A 20,263-nucleotide genomic window follows, 5' to 3' on the forward strand; every position below is an offset into this window, starting at 1 on the left:
TTTTTCTTGATTTTTTTTCATCTCGTCTCATCATTATGGCCCTCAAAACCCTTTATCCAAACTTTATCGAATTCTAGAAGATGCCCGCGGCTTCGCCCGCGTGGATTTCGGTTTTTTAAAATCCCGTAGGAACTCTTTGATTTTCCGGGATAAAAAGTAGCCTATGTGCTAATCCAGGATATTATCTATCTCCATTCCAAGTTTCAGCCAAATCAATTCAGTAGTTATTGCGTGAAAGAGTAACAAACATACACACACACACACAAACACACACACACATACAAACTTTCGCCTTTATAATATTATAGTGTGACTTCCACCGCCATCTCCTTGACTATAAAAACAAGTCGATACAAATCGCGTGTCATTGTAATTCTAGGCCTCTGCGCATTTCAGCAATAGGATTTAACAAATTAGGAACTAGTATCTACTACTTATTGTAAATGCTAATCCAAATCAGCGCAACTACTTATTAATTATAAATTTGTTGCTAATACGTTTTATTAATTTCCTTTGCTAATTTTTATATAAAAATATACACGTAAGCAATTAAAATTCTTACAGAGGCAATTTATTAGTTATTTCCTTTTTATGTATATAGGTAACTGAACGTAATTGTTTAGAGTTGAACCTACTACACCCACCCGATTGACGCCGATCGATGCCATCGATCGATAGTAGAATAGATCAGTCAACATCGATCGAGAGTTAGTTGGTAGGTAGGTACTAGACACAACATCAAATCGATTATGGGAATGCTCTGAGACTCGCGTGTCAATTTTATACGGACAGACGCTCTGCATAGGAGATAGATCACTGATGATCTTGATCACTAATGATATCACTGATCAATGGTAGAGCGATTGATTTATCAACCAGTCAGAACCTATCTGTCGATCAGTAAAAGCTCGATCAACCGTGATTACTGATAATCAATAGCACTGTGTGAGATATTTTAGAAGCTAAAAGGACTTAAAATGTATGTACATATTTTTAAAGAGTAGGTAGTTCGAAAATACAGTTCCTTACTATCACATTTATTATGATAAATGCACCAAACATTTGAATGTGGCATCACATGTGGTTCGAAATTAAATCATAACACAAAAGACTTTTTAGTTTTTTACTATCTTTATTTCAAGTATTCTATTTCTTCTATGACCGGTACTGTTTCATAATACACCCGTGGTTGAGTTATGTATCTGAAAAAAAAATACAATAAGTAGGTAATGATTTAGAAGAAAAGAGTAATATCATAGATAAGCTAAAAATATTAAATAACTATCCTTCGGGATGATACCGCGACTTCGTCCACGTAATTTTCGGTTTCTTAAAAATTCCGTACAATTTTTTGATTTTTGGTTCGATAAAAAGTAGCCCTGTGCAGGATGCAAGCTATCTCTGTACCGAGATCTGCTCTTTACCAGATAACTGATGCCTGCTTTATCTTCATTGGCCTAGATTTTTAGTTTTTTCAACCATCCCGTGGAAACTCTTTCATTTTCCGGAAAAAAAATAGCGCGTGTTTTTCCCCGGAGTGCAAACGGAGTACTATGGATTATTATGGATTACACTGGGTCAAATGCACAAGTAAAATCAACATCACTTTAATTTTATGCACAACTTCATGGACGCCTATAAGTTACACAAATTTCAACTCCCTATTTGACCCCCTTAGGGGTTGAAATTTCAAAAATTCTTTCTTACGTCTACACCATAGTAACTATTCAAGCTGATCCATTTAGTAGTTTGAACTGTGCATTGATAGATCTTCACTTTATCCTTTAAATTAGTGTCGGGTGACGTGTGTCCACACGGTCAAAGTCACGGGCGTATACAAGTAGCGTGTTGTTTATTTATTTTATACTCAACTTACTCATATAAAACCGGTGGTTCCTGCACAATGGTTTTCGGTTGGCAGATTATCGCCTTTTCCTTCTGCACGGTGCTCCAAGCTCCAGATATGATGTCGAAAATTGTAGGTATCTTCAACGGCTTTAAAAACAAGTGTAAATTAAAAATTTATAACACCCCCGACAAGTGAAGGTTACAGTAACTAGAAAAGAGCTGATAACTTTCAAACGGCTGAACCAATTTTCTAGGATTAGGTATAGCTAAGAACATTCTCGATCAAGCCACCTTTCAAACTAAAAAAAAAAACTAAATTGAAATCGGTTCATTAGTTTAGGAGCTACGATGCCACAGACAGATACACAGATACACACGTCAAATTTATAACACCCCTCTTTTTGGGTCGAGGGTTAAAAATAGTTCATCAAATTGGAGAATACACAAGGACGGGCGATGGAAAGAACTATGCTTGGAGTTTCTCTACGTGATCAAATCAGAAATGAGGAGATCCGTAGAAGAAGAGAATCCGAGGTAACTGACATAGTGGCAAGGACTCAAACGTCTATAGAAGACGTTTGAGTCCTAACTCCCAAGATGCCAGAATGGTATGGTATTGGAACACCCGATCAAACGATTCGCAGAGGGCCGCTGGATTCAGGCGATACAAGTCCCTACAAGAGATAGCCAACAGTGGGCGTCTATCGGTTGAAAACAATGATGATGGATACTCACGGTACAAGGTTTAAGAGCTCCCAACAGAGAAGATTTTGCCAGCAACGCTGCCCCGACCTTGGCGGCCGCCGCGCCAACAAGTGCACTTTTGCCCAGTATAACGCCTTTTGCTATCAATGCTCCTGCAAAATAAAATAGCATAGTATATATAAAAAGAATTCACTACAGACAATGCGTCGCGTGTAAGATTTTGTTATCTCAAAACTATAGCAAATAGGTACTTATTTACTCAACCTTGACTTTGACACTTTGGTAGTTTGATAATAACCTGGCCGAAATATGAAATTATTAGTAAAAGAATCAGACGGGGCCCCGTCCGGACTATAGGAAGCATGATTGACATTAATAAACCTGCACTTACGAACACGCCTTTGGAAAACCGACAGTAAGTTATAATGGAGCAGGAAGTGACCTTTAGATTTTAGAGAGGGTGCCAATGTGTTTTCCTTTTATCGTGTTTCTACTGCATCTAATGTACGTTGGTCCATAGACTACGTTATGATAGGAACCTACTGTGATAATTTCAAGTTTCTGACTCCACCAGCTTAGGTTTTGCGTTGATAGATCAGTCAATGTAGATTGTAAGATTACCTTTAAGAGCAGCCGCCTTAAGAGCAAGAGAGGCCAATGCCTTCGCACCGAGGACAACTGCAGCTCCCTTCAAAGCCAGGACACCTGTAAAAAATTGGATCAGAGCTTGTGTGGATACATTGATGCTATCTCACGTAGGTGACCTCCGTGGTGCCCGGAGCGGCGGCGGCCACTAAGGTGGAAAGGGCCAAGAGGCGCAAATATGAACATATAGACAATGATTTCATATTCGTGCCTTTTAGGGGTGGAAACCATTACCAGGTGGCTTAATATTGTTTATCAAATCTTTGAAAAGAGCAACCACCGAGTTTCTTGCTGGTTATTTTCGATAGGAAAGGTATTCCAAACCAGTGGTAGATGCTTTTGACGATTCAAAAGTATTTACTTGTACCTAAAAGTTTAATTGAATGCAAGTATTTTGAATTGAATTATTGGCGTGCTGTGGTGTGGGCCCGGCATGCCTCTAATTGTGGTCTAGTGGTGAAAAAAGGTCTCAGTGTTTCTGCGCCTTATATTGTTGATAAGCAATTACCTTTAACAGCAGCTGCTTTGAATGCCAGACCAGCCAGGGCCTTAATGCCAAGTGCTTTGACAGCGGCGGTCTTCAGCGCCACGCCTGCACGATAGACGTTGCTTTGCTGATGGCTGTCTTGGCCACTGCATTTGCTATGGCCACTGTTGCAAGCGTGGGTGACGTCAGCAAAAAGACGCACAAGCACTGAAATTTAGAAATTATACTTTTTAGAGTTCCGTACCTCAAAAGATAAAACTGAAACCTTATAAGAGCTTGTTTTGTTGTCTGTCTGTCTGTCTGTCCATCCGTCCATCCGTCCGTCCGTCCGTCCGTCCGTCGTGTCTGTCAAGAAAAGCTATAGGGTACTTCCCGTTGACCTAGAATCATGAAATTTGGCAGGTAGGTAGGTCTTATAGCACTTTAGGTAGTAGGTCTTTACTTGTGCTATAAGACCTACAAATTTCATGAATAAGTCCCGTGAATTTGTGGTTACATCATTAAAAAAAATATTAAAATATGTTTCAATTTTCAAAGTAAGATAACTATACCAATTGGGATATCATATGAAAGGGCTTTACCTGTACATTCTAAAACAGATTTCTATTTATTTTTATGCATAATGGTTTAATTGAGTTATCGTGCAAAATGCCGGATAAATACCCGACTACGGAACCCTCGGTGCGCGAGTCTGACTCGCACTTGGCCGGTTTTTCAATCAGTATAACAAATAAATAGAAAATAAGATAGATAAATTAAACTTAAAGTTACATATCTTTCTTACGTTATATTTTGTCTTAATTGATGTTATGAAAAATTATTTCAGATAGTTATAATAAGTATCTACAGTTAAACCATAGACACTAGAGCAACAAGGTAAGTCTATCACTAAAGTTATAAAAAACTCACCAACACCAATAAAACTCGTAGTTCCATTCTGACTTCGACAGTTGACTGGCAAATGAACTAATTAGGTAAAAGTTATTTATTTTATAGTGAAGCTATCCTAATTGACGAATTGCACAATTGCATTTTAGTGCAATTACTAATAATTATAGATTCGTTATTTAATGATAATATGTATTAAAATTCTACAGTGCTAATTTAGTAAATAGTCTCAGTACTTAGTTAATATAAATGTATACGCATGTCCATTATTTTCTTTTTTATTCGATGACAACTCGGCTCGTCTCTCCGTCACTCGCTCCATAGAAACGTACTTCGTCTCTCATTAAAATACTAACCAATTATACTCAATGGAATTCGGTAGAAACGTTCCGGGAACTAATATCTATGCCTGTAGTTTTCCAGATTTCCGTTAAAATATTCGGTTTCAAAGTTACGCGGTCTTAAAAATTCACATATAAATTTTTGAGCTCCTGTAATTTTAAAACTACATATTTTTAGAAAAATCTAAAACACCACAGGCACAGATATTAGTTTCTAGAATATGTCTGCAAAATTTCATGGACTTTGGTTGCTTAATATTCAAATGAAATTGGGACTACGATTGTATGGGGTAAGTGACAGAGAGAGCCCTGTTAACTGCCATAAACTCACCTAGTGGTACTAAGCGGATAACGATGGCAGGAGTGCGTGGCGGAGTTGATGTTCGTTGAAAGATGCTGTTACTTAAATCAACGATTCCCAAATGGTGGTCCGCGGAACCCTAGGTTCCGTGGAAGGGTCACATTGGTTCCGCGGTCTGTCCGAGAGTTAAATAAAACGTTCGTGGAAAAAACTCATAACCGCGCCGCACAATCATCAACTGTGGGCGTCGGAAGCCTGCCAAGTGCCAACCCGGTAGAAGTCATGGCAATTTTAATTAAATCCATACTCCTAATCGTATTCGAGTTTCTACACGGCATCGTACCGAAACGCTCAATCGCTTGACGGTACGTCTTTACCGATAGGGTAGGTATTTGGTAACTAGCCGCGGCCGAATCCTCGAGCCAGAAATCGAACCCGGCTTACTTATCCAATTTAACGTTTCCTTTTACTGGCAAATGAAAGGGGCTTCGCAAAGCTGATGTCGCCGAAGTCCATGTTTGGTCTAGCGCCGCCATTGTTTAGATGAAACAAACACATCAATGTTAGTGTCACACTGGCCAATATTCAGACATCCGCTAATTGCTAAGACCCGCATTTGGAACAGCGGCCGCTGTAGAGGCGCATACTTGTTAGAGCTTTTTCCCGGACTGCACTAGAAGGAGGTTAATATTTTTCGTGATTATATGTATACGAGTATAATAATACTCATGTTTATATTAAAAACTAGCTGACGACCGTGACTTCGTCCGCGTGGATTTAGGTTTTTCGAAATCCCGTGGGAACTCTTTGGTTTTCTGGGATAAAAAGTAGCCTATGTGCTAATCCAGGATATTATCTATCTCCATTCCGAATTTCAGCCAAATCCATCCAGTAGTTTTTACGTGAAGGAGTAACAAACATACACACACACACACACACACACACACACACACGCATACAAACTTTATAATATTAGTGTGATGTGATTGTTTTGCGTTGCCTGCAGCGTAAACAAAAACCTTGAAATAAAAAACCGGCCAAGTGCGAGTCAGACTCGCGCACTGAGAGTTCCGTACTTGGGTATTTATCCAACATTTTGCACGATAAATCAAAAACTATTAGGTATACATAAAAATAAATAAACATTTGTTTTAGAATGTACAGGTAAATCCCTTTCATATTATGATACCCCACTTGATATACCTAGTTATCTTACTTTGAAAATTGAAACACGTTTTAATTTTTTTTTTAAATGATGTAACCACAAATTCGCGGTTTTCAGATTTATTCCTGTACTTGTGCTATAAGACCTACATACTTGCCAAATTTCACGAATCTAGGTCAACGAGAAGTACCCTGTAGGTTTCTTGACAGACACGAGTCACGACGGACAGACGGACAGACAGACAGGCAGACAGACAACGAAGTGATCCTATAAGGGTTCCGTTTTTCCGTTTTAGGTACGGAACCTTAAAAATAACTATTTTTAAATAAAAAAGAAGATCAGAGACCTGATGGATTGACGCTGGTTTGGGTCCGTCGTCATATATGGCCGCAATATACGTTGACATAATATTAGCCCCGTGTTATATCAGGGAGACATCAGACAGCATCAAAACCGGGAGCCACAGCAAAAATGGCTGAAACCGGTAGACGGCGCAAGTACCATTTCTGATCAAGATTTTTTTCATTTACTGTGATGATTTGTACAGTAGGTATTGTTATAGTGTAGTAATTAATTAGGTTTGCTATGATTTAGTTTTATTGTAATATTTTTAATAAAATTAAAAAAGTTTATTATATTTTGCACAATTTAATTTACACAAAATATTACAAACCTATTTATAAAAAGCGTAGAATTTTCGGACCTATCAACAATCTAAACTATTTGAGGTGATTTATTAGATTGCTAACTTGTTACACGTGTAAAAATTAATTATGAATATATTTTAAGCTTATTATTTAGTTATATCTATTTTTTTGAGTCTTTTTGAAATAGCTGATGCCTGCGACTTCGTCTGCGTGGATTTACATCCCGTGGGAACTCTTTGAGTTTTCGGGATAAAAAGTAGCTTACGTCACTCTCCAGGTCTTGCCCCGTGCAAAAAATCACCTCGATCCGTTGCTATGTTCCGACGTGATTGAAGGACAAACTAACAAACCAATAAATCAACGAACAAACACTTTTACATTCATTATAATATGGGTAGTGAAGTGTTGACTGTTAAAAGGTGTGTATGAGAATCTGTAAACATGTTTAAAACCGGGTGCTATAAATTTACCATTTAATATTTTAATGTTCGATAAGTATGTATTATTTTTTGTTAGGTATTCTAAAGGTAGGTATATTTTCCTCGTTTGCGGTTCATCAGAAAACTAATTTACTGTCACAGACATAAAATATAATTGGCTATTAAAAAACTTACAAAAAGATTGTAAGCGCATTTTTGGTTATATTTTAAATTTGTACAAGCCAAATAATTTTTATTAGTTAATTGTTTTTTGTTATCATATTAATTAGACTTTTTGAAGGTGTCAATTTTTCAATGAAATGAAAAACTACTTACCTACTAATAAACTCAAACCTATTTATTCACAAGCGTAAATTATAAATTTATAACACTCCCGAGAAGTGAAGGTTACAGTAATTAGAAAAGAGCTGATAACTTTCAAACGGCTGAATCGATTTTCTTGCATTATAGCTAAGAACACTCTCAATCAAGCCATCTTTCAAACAAAAAAAAAAACCAAATTAAAATCGGTTCATTACTTTAGGAGCTACGATGCCACAGACAGATACACAGATACACACGTTAAACTCATAACACCCCTCTTTTTGGGTCGGGGGTTAAAAATAGGTACCATTGTACACTTTTTTACTGTCGCAATTGTTGAATTTGTAAGATAAATCAGTCTCAAGTCTTGAAGTACTTAAACGTCGCAATAATATTACGTATATACATAGAACTAACTAATAAAAACAATGCAGCAAAAACTCTAAGTACCAATTGAAGTATAATCTCTTCAAACTAATTAGCACAACGTTAGGCTATTTTTTGCTGGTTAGGTACGTAAAAATATTAATTTACATTTTCATTATATTTAATATTTAATTTGAGTATACTCGTATAATACAAATGCAATTTTGCCAGTAAATGAATTATAAACTTAGGGATTAAATTATCACAAGTTCTTATATAATTATACCTATTATTTTTAGTATATTTTACTTTAAATTCAAAGCTACAAGTATCTGTTACAATAAAGTCACAATCTAGTTTGTTTGCGTATTCGCTTCTTACCATCACTACGTTTAGGTTTTTTTTTTACCCGACTACTGCAAAGCTGAAAGGAAGGGTTATGATAATATAAAGAAGCTTTATATAATACATATCATACTACCTGATGCCCAGCATGCATACCAAAGTGACTCGCGTACCACCTATTGTGCTTTGATAGTACTATGGCAGAAACCTTAACACAAGTGAGAACAACAACTCGATAAAGTTTTATTTCAATCAGATGAGCAATGCGCGAACGCATACTCAAGTTACACATACATACAAACATTCATTTTGGGTTGTTCCGTTTATCCACCTCAAAACCCTACGACTACCCTACTACCCTAGGATGTTTACTCGGTATTGGAAACATGTGTCCCGATGGACACCGTTAAAAAAACCGGCCAGGTGCGAGTCAGACTCGCGCACTGGGGGTTCCGTACTCGGTACTTGAAACTACAACGGGAAGTACCCTATAGGTTTCTTGACAGACACGACGGACAGACGGAGAGACAGACAGACAGACATCAAAGTGATCCTATAAGGGTTCCGTTTTTCCTTTTGAGGTACGGAACCCTAAAAATATGCAAATTTGCTATCCGGGGTAGGACACACACTCCCAAGTATAAACCCTAAGGTAGCATTTTAGGGTGGCTGAAGTTTCAATTTTATATTCATTCAAGACTCTACGTCATGTCTATGTTCTACAAAAAGTAGGTCATTCCGAAAAAGGTTAGTATAAAGCGAGTACCAAGTTCACGGCGACCTCACTAGAACGCTTTCTTTTATTCATACCAATGCACGTCTGTTTTATTTCTTATGTGTTATTTATTTTGGTTTGAGCTATGGAGGCTGTTAGACTCTTTCTATTGAAGGTAAGAGCTTTAATTACAGCTTTATTTCCCGAAGATTTTACAGCTTTATAACATTTTGAACGCAAAATTAATTTTTCCTTGTATCTACCGGCTCTCAGCAACTCGCTTACCACCTAGTCTGCGGTTTCCATTATATCCGGTTCAGCAGTATGTCTTAAATACAGACAGACAGCCAAACATTTTAGGATTTACTTGTAATCCAAACCATAGCTGATTTAAACTTAATCAAATCCTAATTTAAGACTCCTTTACTTGTAAAATTGAAATAAAAAGTAATGCCCCATACAAAAGAGTTCAACGACATTACTGCTCAAAAAGTGTAACGCCCAGACGGATTACGGTACAAACGTTATTTACTTATAGCAATTGTGATTTAAAGACTGATTCATGGAATAAATTAGTAATTACAGGTAAGTATACCTATATAATGTGTCTAAAATAGACATCGCTGCAGAATTAAAGCGCAGCAACATTTGAAGCAAAGATACTTACCTACTTATTTTTTTAAAGTAAACCGAACTTTTTAATTCTAACTTACTCTGTAGAGAATTATGTATGTACTGATAAAGATGTATGTATTGATATATGAGAGAGTATTTTTGTGGAAAAAACACACACAGTTAAAGTTCAATTTAGCTTGAAACTTATTAGAAAACCACGTCGCTCGCTTTAATTGCAGTCAGTTCTGCCTTGGCTTACCATATTCTTTTGTTCACAGATAATTCTTTCCGCAATCGTCGTAAATCTCATCATGGCAAGGAACACCGCAGCATACAACACGATATCCACAAATGACAGAAAACATCACCAAGACAAATCCGTGCATCGAAGGAATTGGTCTTCCAAATCTAGCAACACAGAACTTTATAAAAACATGCCACCATACCTAGTTTTTAATAGAAAAGTCGGTGCTTACTATCCATACTTTAAATATCCTGGTGATAATAACTTGAGAAGAATGGGAGTTCATAAACCAAGGCAGTGGAAAGGATAAATTTATAAAAATAACAATAAAGCTACATTAAAGTGATATATTTATTAACTAGCTCATTGGAACTGAATTTGCAGGAATATGTATCCAGACTAAATGAATGCTATAATTACAATGTTCTGTATATATATACGAGTATGAATATAAAAATTACATTGAAGACTGTAAAATACGATTAGTTAGGTATTTAAGTTTTATTTATTTTCATCAAAATATTATATTATGAACTTAGGTTTCATTTTATTTTACTCTTATATTACCTCATAGTAAATAGAAATTGAAGAAATCTTAGTACATGCCTAATTCATGCAAAGTTGTAAAAGGTACAAATGTCTCATTAAAAAAAAATAGTAGAGAAGTTTTTATAATTCGTTTTCTTCATCATCAATAACCATCTCAATCCATTGCTGGGCCATTACTGAGCACTATCAGGCCATCACACCAAACAGTAAGTGATGATGCAGCCTAAGGTGGAGTGCACCTGACTAAAAGGTGCCAATTAAACTCTTCTTTTAAAGCTACCAATATTATAGCTAGTGGAAAAACAGCAGCCGGAAGGGCAATCCATGTGCATATTAGAAACGAGGAAGCGAATCGCTCCATACGTGTCCTTGAAATGACTTCAAGCTCAATGACATCGCCATCGTATACACTTACCTACGACTCAACCGCAGCAACCTAAAAACCACTAGTTTAGAGCTATTCTCAGAAAATATCACGCAAAAAAGTAGTTATATATTCCAACTGAAGCCCGGAAAACGATTAAAACTCTAACGAAGAGTTTAATGTAACAATTTAAAAACTGAGATGAACAATAGAAACCTTTGTCTACTTCCGCAATAATAAGTAATTATTTATTATCAAATCATATGCAATTTTTTTATTGCTCCATTCATGAGCTCATGACTTAAAACAATATTTATTAATTTATTTATTTATTTATTTATTAATTTATTATTAATAATATTATTTATTAATCCGAGTATTGGAAACTCATCATCTGGATTCTGTTATAGCATATCATTAAATTAAACATTTAAAAAATCTCAGTGTAATTGACGAGATATTTCACCGCGCCTCATCGGGTGATAGAAGGGCTGGCTCATTTTTACACAACGGATCAGCCTGGCTGTCCAGCGTGGAAATGCAGCTACCTAATATTCTTGGCACCATTCCACGCGTGCATGATTTGTATAGTCACACTAATATTATAAAGGAGAAAGTTTGTATGTGTGTGTGTATGTTTGTTACTCCTTCACGCAAAAACTACTGGACGGATTGGGCTGAAATTTAGAATGGAGATAGATTAGCACATAGGCTACTTTTTATTCCAGAAAATCAAAGAGTTCCCACGGGAATTTTAAAAACCTACATCCACGCGAACGAAGTCGCAGGCATCAGCTAGTAATTAGATAAGGCTAGCTTTAACCCTAAGGAAACTTGCTGAAGTTCTCCATAATGTTCTCTTAAGTGCGTAAAGTCGCCATGATGGCCTAAATCTTTTTTATTCTGTGAAGAGAGCCTTGCTTCTGGTCGACGAAGGAGTTGAAATGATTAATGAATGAAATATGCCCTCAATCGCCTCGCTTACCACCTCTATGGTTTATTTAAACTTAGTGGCAATTAGCTGATTGATATCTGCTACGCTGTAAATCAATATATCAAAATGGAGTGAAACAAAGGTTTTTTTCAACCATCGTTGCCCAATATTAGATAATAATAATTAGATAATAATCTGGTTCCATTAGACTACATGGTTACTTACCCATTCTATGCCCGACGTATTACTAGGTAGGTACCTACGCATTTATATATTATACCTGTGTATTATACAGATAACATATCAACTCAATTAAGCCAAAACCGGTAAACAATAAAAATAGTTTATACCTATTACGTTATACGTAGATTTATAGAGGCCTACAAAAAATGTCTTGCGTTCTAGGTTAAATTCAAACAAGGGGCACGACTTTACGTCAAACATGAAAAAAAAACAAGTGCGAGTCAGACTCGCACACCGAGGGTTCCGTACTCAATTATTTTCCGACATTCAGCATGATAAATCAAAAAACATTATGCATAAAAATAAAAAAAATCTGCTTTAGAATATCCTTGTGTTTGAATCCCTTTCATATGATACCCCACTTGGTACAGTTATCTTACTTTGAAAATTTAAAAACATTTTAATTTTTTTTTCGTTGATGGAACCATAAATTCACGGTTTTCGGATTTATTCCTTTACTTATATGAGATAAGACCTACCTACTTGCCAAATTTCATGATTCTAGGTCAACGGGAAGTACCCTATAGGTTTTTTTGACAGACGCGACGGACGGCAAATGGACAGACAGACAGACAGACAACAAAGTGATCCTATAAGGGTTCCGTTTTTCCTTTTGAGGTGCGGAGCTCTAAAAATTAACAAGTAAGCGTTACTTTGCGGAAGTTCATGATACATAAGGAACTACTAGTTTAATTCGCTGTAATCCACCAATTTAAAAAGCAGAAAAAATAAGCGATAGGCCCCACCGACAAATACACCACACAATTCACAAACCTTCTAAAACTTCGACTCTCAACGTAGGTACATTTCACTCTGACACCGGAGCATCATCAAGCAAAGTCACTTTGCAATTGTGCATTACAAAGTCTACAGTTTTTTTTTAAATCCCATGAAAGTTCTCTTAAGTCCAAAAAGTAGCCTATGACCGTTTTCGGGATGCAAGCTATCTCAGTCCCAAAGGTCAAAAATGGTTAAACAGACAAAAACTAGCAGACAGACAGACACGCTTTCGCAGTTAAGTATGAATCCTGACCTTATTCTTCAAGTTGTTTAGAATATGACTGATCTTGGTGTTTTTTTCCTGTTGTACGACAGAGTTTCATGGGTTGATGTCGTTAAGCCAAACTGGTTGATCAAGTCATAAATACAAATAAATATATAATAGACCCCTCACGCCACTATAATAATATCATAACAAATCGTAATGACCTGAGATTGCTAAACTTGATTTACGTCTGTATACTAATAAAATATACTAAGTATCAACGGCTAAAAAGTGTTAACGTTAAAATCATACAAGTGTACCTAAATTAAAAATTAATAACAACCACGAGAAGTGAAGGTTACAGTAACTAGATAAGAGCTGATAACTTTCAAACAGCTGAACCGATTTTCTTGGATTAGGTATAGCTAAGAACACTCTCGATCAAGCCACCTTTCAAACAAAAAAAAACTAAATTAAAATCGGTTTATTCGTTTAGGAGCTACGATGCCACAGACAGATACACAGATACACACGTCAAACACCCCTCTTTTTGGGTCGGGGGTTAAAAATCTAAAACCAAAATTGACTGGCTGATGAAACCCATACTTGACCACACTAAGAAAGGATTTTTGGAAATTCCTCCAAGCGACGCTGGCTGTGAAACTGGAGTGGATCTTTAGTTTAGTAATACCTATTATTACCGATATTACCGATATCCTGTGGGGATATAGGTTTTATTCCTTGTCAATATCGTAACGGAAATCTCTGCAAATGTTTACCTTTCCAAGGTTCCTAGGTCCAAAGGCCTGGGCTTGGTGTTGATGAGTCGGTCAGTGAGTCACGGTTTTTTTATATATTCAGATAATGAGATAAAGAAATATCTGTGTAAACCATAAATTACGGTTCTTTTAAAAACAGACTGGTGGTACCTAAAAAAATCGGTCAAATATGAATCAGATTCGCACATGAAAGGTTCCATCGTACAAGAAATATCTACTTAACACTTTTAATTTTTTTTTTGATGTAACCACTACGGTTTTCGGATTTTTCCCTTTACTCGCGCTGTAAGACATTGCTACCTACCAAATTTCATGGTTCTAGGTCAAAGGAAAGTAGGTACATTATAGGTTTTTATTCCCTTGTCGGGTGTTGCTTGATAGACAAACACACACACATACAGACAAATGCTCCTGAAAGGGTTCCCTTTTTCTACACAACTACGGAACCCTAAAAAGATGCTAGTGAACTACTACTACCTACTAACACATGAGTAGATATATGCTATGCTACTACTTTACGTAAAAAGCAGACAGGGCTCTCTCCGTCACTCGTTTCCACTCGTTTCATACAATCGTAGTTCCAATTTCATTTGAATATTAAGCAACCAAAGTCCATGAAATTTTGCAGACATATTCTAGAAACTAATATCTGTGTCTGTGGTGTTTTAGATTTTTCTAAAAATATGTAGTTTTAAAATTACAAGGGCTCCAAGATTTGTATGAAAATTTTAAGACCGCGTAACTTTGAAACCGAATATTTTAACAGAAATCTGGAAAACCACAGACATAGATATTAGTTTCTAGAATATGTCTGCAAAATTTCATGGACTTAGATTGCTTAGTATTCAAATGAAATTGGAACTACGATTGTATGAAACGAGTGGAAACGAGTGACAGAGAGAGCCCTCTTAAAGCGAAAGACATGATCACGTATCGATATCACGAGATTTCGGGTATACTCAATCCCATAATCATCAACAACCAATAGACATCCACTGCAGTAGACATAGATTTCTTGTAGGGACTTCCATACGCCAAGCCAAGGTCTTGCGTCGATTGAATCCAGCTCAATTCCGTTATCTACTAATTAGATAAATAATTAATAGGCGAGAAAACCCGAATAAGGAAAACCGAGAAGTGAATTATTATGTGATTAATTAAAAATTAATCTCAATATCTCATATAGGTAAGTATGATTTAGATCTTTTGGAAATAGTCAAAATTGATGAATAGGTAGTCAGTGACTAACTATAACTAAGCTATCCGGATATTGTGATATTTAAATGAATTTGCACAGAGAAAACTTGACGCCTTTGATCTGTATTGAATACACACTCTGTGAAAATTTCAACTCTCTACCTATTACGGTTCATGAGATGTAGACCACTGACAGACAGATAGACGGACGGACAGATGGAAGTTTAGTAATAGGACCCCGATCCTCGATGGCACCTTTCGAGTACGGAACCCTAAAAATAGATTGTGTACCCTCGGATCAGCTAGCAACAAACGTACCTCGATTGATACTTCCTCCGATTGAATAGAAACTTTGCACAGTTGTTGTTGGTTCTTGCATAAAGGTTTCTGACATAGTACTGTCAACGGTGGTAAGCGATTCGTAAATGAAGAGGTGAATTGCAACACATGCCGGGCATTACCTAGTTTTTTTTATGTAATTTGCATAACTTGACAAAAATCTGAGCCTTGTTTCAAATACTTACCGTAGGAAGACATAAAAACTAGTATATAAATATCTACGAATTTGAGTTACTGCTAAACAATAAAAATGGTACAATTTCATATTTTCTGCATTAGACTCCTTGATAGGAAATCGATAAGCTGCCACCCCTCTAAAACATCGGTGTCCCTTTTGCGTTACGCTCATTGGGTTCCTTTAACCTAGGGAGAACCTTTAACCTACCTACATAGCCATAAAAAGGCTTTTCGTTATAGATGTCACTGACAGTCCTCTGTGTAGGACCTGCATGGAGGAGGATGAAATACCGACGCACGTGCAGTCTAGGAGAGAGTGCACGGGCGTGCCAGAATAACGGGAACGCCATTTGCGATCTCCACCCTCAATTCATGAAGCCCTCGGCAACCTGGGAGGTCTACTCGGTTTCTGGAGCGAGCTTAGATAGCTGGAATGAAGACTTCGGCGGGGAGGGGCAACGCACGCATAACAGACGGATCATTTAAGTGCGGAACGGGAAGAAAGAAAGAAAGAAAGTCATAAAAAAGACGAGCCGAAAAAAAATTTGGTATAGCCGGAAATTTCACAAAACATCTGAATTCAGAAAGAAGCGTTAACCATGACATGTTTTTATTGACAGAATTCTGCGGCCGTGAGCTCGGGAAGATACAGCTCACCACCGCGTTGTATTATTATAAAGGCCGGGGGAGGGTTGTACGTCGCCATAATTCGTGAGATTAACGAACTAACCGCGCGTGTTTACTTAAAACAAATATAAATATGTACAAGTTCACGGTAAGTAAACAATTTAATCAATCTTTCCGTTAAAGACAATAGTTGTGTTGATTTTAATACCTATAGCGAGAGAGCCAGTGAGCTGAAAGTTTCTCTGATCGTGGTGGCTTTGGGAGATATCAAACTTGTGAAAAATCTTACGTCTAAATATAAAGTCTAATTTTTTTATGTTTTCTATGGAATAGTATTAGTAGTAGTAATAGTATAAATCAGCGAAACTTTTATAAAATAACGAACGTCTGGCACTCGCTGGCTCTTAGTCCACTATAAAAGAAATAGAATTAGATAAAGATTATTAGGTATTTATTCAAACTTTTACAAGTATACTTTTGGATCGGCAAATGCATCTACCAATTGTTTGTGCGTTGCCTGTTAGTTGCATAATTTTGTATTGTACCTATAGACTAGTGAATATAAGTACCAACAGACTGGATTTTATTTTATGTATATTTAAGAATATTCCTAGATTTTTATTAAATGGCGTAAATTAAAAGTACATAGCAGGCACTAACACACAACAAATATATAAACGTTAAATAGTTTATAATTTAATTTGTATTAATAAAAATTATTAATAATAACTGTTAAAATACTGTGATTAGGTACCTCTGTATTATATTTTTTTAATCACAAAATAATTGAATTTACAATACACAATAATTTAGGTGGAAAGGCAAATAAATTAAATATTTATAATTTTCTTTTCAGATTGTGGTGTTAGCGCTAGTCGCCGTTGCAGCCGCCAACCCAGGTTTGTTAAGTTTTTAACCCCCGACCCAAAAAGAGGGATGTTATAAGTTTGACGTGTATCTGTGTATCTGTCTGTGGTATCGTAGCTCCTAAACTAATGAACGGATTTTAATTTAGTTTTTTTTGTTTGCAAGGTGGCTTGATCGAGAGTGTTTTTAGCTATAATCCAAGAAAATCGGTTCAGCCGTTTAAAAGTTATCAACTCTTTTCTCAACCTTCACTTGTAGGGGGTGTTATAATTTTTTAATTTACACTTGTAAAATATTTTTGAACATTACGATTCGATAGCACTTTAGTGCCTCATGAGAAAACTCAGAGTCACTCAGTGGTTGACGGATATGCTATGCTTGAAGTTTCTCTACGTGATCAAATCAGAAATGAGGAGATCCGTTGGAGAACCAGAGTAACTGACTTAGCTCAACGGGTTACGAAGCTGAACTGGCAATGGGCAGGCCACATAACCCCCCAACCCATTGAGACCTCAATGTCTATACATTGGGGTCTCAACTTGAGACTCTCAAGGTACTTGAATGGCGAATTCGCACCGGAAAGCGAAACGTAAAAAGAACCCATTAGGTGGAAAGACGTCATCAAACTAGTCGTAGGGAGCCACTAGATTCAGGCGGCGCAAGACCGTGGCGTGTGGAAGTCCCTACGGGACACCTATGTCCAGTGGGTGTATATCACACTAATATTATAAAGGCGAATGTTTGTGTGTATGCGTGTGTGTGTTTGTGTATGTTTGTTACTCCTTCACGCAAAAACTACTGGGTCAATTTCGCTAAAACTTGGAATGGAGATAGATAATATCCTGGATTTATAGGCATACATAGGCTACTTTTTATCCCGGGAAATCAATAAATTCCCAGGGGATTTTGAAAAACCTAAATCCAAGCGGACGAAGTCGCGAGCATCAGCTAGTGTGTTGATAATGATGAGATGATGAAGTGCCTTAGAAGTTTCAATTCAAATTACCTACCACTGATTCGGAATGCTCTTCCTACCGAGAAGACATGAAGCTGTACCGTCTCATATAATGTTCAAAAAAAACTTAATTTTAACTAACCTATTCAATGAGGAGATCCTCGGTTAATTCAAATTAAGTTTTTACTGATATCCATTGTTTTATATACATTTTGAACAAAAACATTCTTGTGGACAAAAATCTAACTTTAAACAAATATAGAATAGGTACCTAGTACCTACATACATTCAGCCCCATATTAAAAATTTTGGGATTTATCGAATCCCAAAATTACATCTATATATTCAATAGGATTTAGAAATATAAATATCAGGGGGTTTCAAGAGAAAAAAACCTACTAAATGACAGATTTACCTACAATTCTCTTGGCAGGCTACGGTCGTGACTAGTAGGGCAAAGCTGTGCCGCCAAGCGATTTAGCGTTTCGGTGCCGTATAAAAACCGATAAGGGGTATGGATTTGATAAAATTCACATACCCCTTCCAAGTTAGTTCACTTCCATCTGACTGCATCATCACTTACCATTAGGTGAAATTGTAGTCAAGGGCTAACTTGTTTCAGGATAAAGATAAAAATACAGTAATTAACGTTGGACTTAAAAAGTAACATTAGAGCACCGGAATTATTTAATGTATTATATTAACTCTAGATAAAGTAAGATATTCCATGATCAGGTTATGGTGGACATGAAGAGTACGGGCACGGCGGCTACGGGCACGGCGGCGGCTATGGGCACGGCGGATCTGAACATGGGCACGGTGGGCATGGGCATGGCGGATATGAACATGGTCACAGCAGCCACGGCGGATTCGGCCACGGCAGCCACGGAGGCCACAGCAGCCACGGAGGTCACGGCAGCCACGGAAGTCACGGCAGCCACGGTCATCACGGTAGCCATGAAGACAGTCATGAAGATAGCCATGAACATTATTAAAGACGTGGATTCGGATTTTATTAAATAGATTTATCTAATTATAATTGTATAGGTATAAAAATGCCGTCTCCGTCATTTGAAACAAACTCGGGCATTGATGCGACGCAATGGATAATTATTTATCGTAAGGGCCGAAATGTCTTTTCGCCCGCGCGTTTGGTTCTTCAGTCAATCGTTTATTTCTTTCGCTGTAAAAAAGAATATTTTACAACCTGGCCACCTTTGTCTTGAAGCCTTTGTTACTTATTTAAAAAAAATATTCTCATAAAATGTAAACTAGGTACCTACCTTTTTTATTATTGTGCAATATCAAGATTAACTACATTGTGTTACGTAACAATATCCCAAGAGATGAGGAAGAATTCATGTGATTTTTAAAGAAACCAGTTCAGATGGGAACGCCAAAATGCCATTTTAATAAAAATATATTATCGTTGTACATATTAAGTAAATAACAAATATTTAATAGACACTTTTATTATAGCTATAAGACCTTACCTGCGTCTTTCTCTTTCTACCTACTTACAGCCTTTGCACACCACGTTTTTTAAACGCGCCGTTGACGCGCGTTTGTAGCGATACAGTCGCGATACGCACGCGTGTATCAATCGATACAAACGATAACAAACTGCTCTGTAGGATAAAAGCGCGCCGTCGACGCACGTTTCTAAAATGCGCGTCAACGGCGCGTTTAAAAAACGCGGCGTGCAAAGGCCCTTAGGTAACTTGCCTATCATCCTAATGCTCCTGAGTTTAAGCGATTGAAATCAGAAAAGCTACATTTTGACAGCAATTTAAAATTTAAATAAAAACGGTCAAGTGCGAGTCAGTCTCGCACACTCTTTTTTTTCATGGCGGCCATTTCGAAATGTTATATTTTGTTGTTATAGCGGCAATAGAAATACACGTTCTGTGTTTATTTCAACTCTCTACCTACCTATAACCCACGAGATACAGCCCGCTGACAGACAGACGGACGGACAGCGGAGGATTATTAATCGGGTCCCGTGTTAGCACTCATGAGTACGGAACCCTTATTAGGGCTTGTTTCACAACCACCATATACTTTAAATAACGAATAAAATTGACATTTAGACAGATTCCATAGATACAAAAATTGTAATGACGTCTGTATTTGATACGTAAAGTTTATTTGACAGTTGTGAAACAGGCCCTTTTTTTTCTCTCTCGTCTGGC

The 20,263-nt window shown here is 36.9% G+C and overlaps 2 protein-coding genes across 2 annotated transcripts; one reads left to right on the top strand and one right to left on the bottom strand.

The window, feature by feature from the left end:
* Positions 1 to 1,132: 1,132 nt before the first annotated feature.
* LOC123875835 lies at positions 1,133 to 12,131 on the bottom strand. Its single transcript, XM_045921882.1, has 6 exons — positions 12,128 to 12,131; positions 3,707 to 3,892; positions 3,175 to 3,258; positions 2,584 to 2,705; positions 1,877 to 1,995; positions 1,133 to 1,202 (listed from the first exon to the last, which is right to left on the bottom strand). The coding sequence occupies exons 1-6, from the start codon at positions 12,129 to 12,131 to the stop codon at positions 1,133 to 1,135; spliced, it is 585 nt and encodes a 194-aa protein (XP_045777838.1).
* A 4,149-nt stretch (positions 12,132 to 16,280) lies between these two features.
* Positions 16,281 to 19,563, top strand: LOC123875516 (cold and drought-regulated protein CORA-like). Its single transcript, XM_045921387.1, has 3 exons — positions 16,281 to 16,397; positions 17,106 to 17,148; positions 18,807 to 19,563. The coding sequence occupies exons 1-3, from the start codon at positions 16,383 to 16,385 to the stop codon at positions 19,064 to 19,066; spliced, it is 318 nt and encodes a 105-aa protein (XP_045777343.1). The 5' UTR covers positions 16,281 to 16,382; the 3' UTR covers positions 19,067 to 19,563.
* Positions 19,564 to 20,263: the final 700 nt, after the last annotated feature.

Source organism: Maniola jurtina, chromosome 20 (assembly GCF_905333055.1).
Source record: "Maniola jurtina chromosome 20, ilManJurt1.1, whole genome shotgun sequence".
In the NCBI taxonomy this organism is placed as follows: Eukaryota; Metazoa; Arthropoda; class Insecta; order Lepidoptera; family Nymphalidae; genus Maniola; species Maniola jurtina.

Coding starts and splice junctions, on each gene's coding strand:
- LOC123875516 (XM_045921387.1), top strand. Junction 17,149..18,806: donor CGTTGCAGCCGCCAACCCAG/GTTTGTTAAGTT, acceptor TTCCATGATCAG/GTTATGGTGGACATGAAGAG.
- LOC123875835 (XM_045921882.1), bottom strand. Junction 2,706..3,174: donor TAAGGCGGCTGCTCTTAAAG/GTAATCTTACAA, acceptor TTTATTTTGCAG/GAGCATTGATAGCAAAAGGC. Junction 1,996..2,583: donor GAGCTCTTAAACCTTGTACC/GTGAGTATCCAT, acceptor TTGTTTTTAAAG/CCGTTGAAGATACCTACAAT.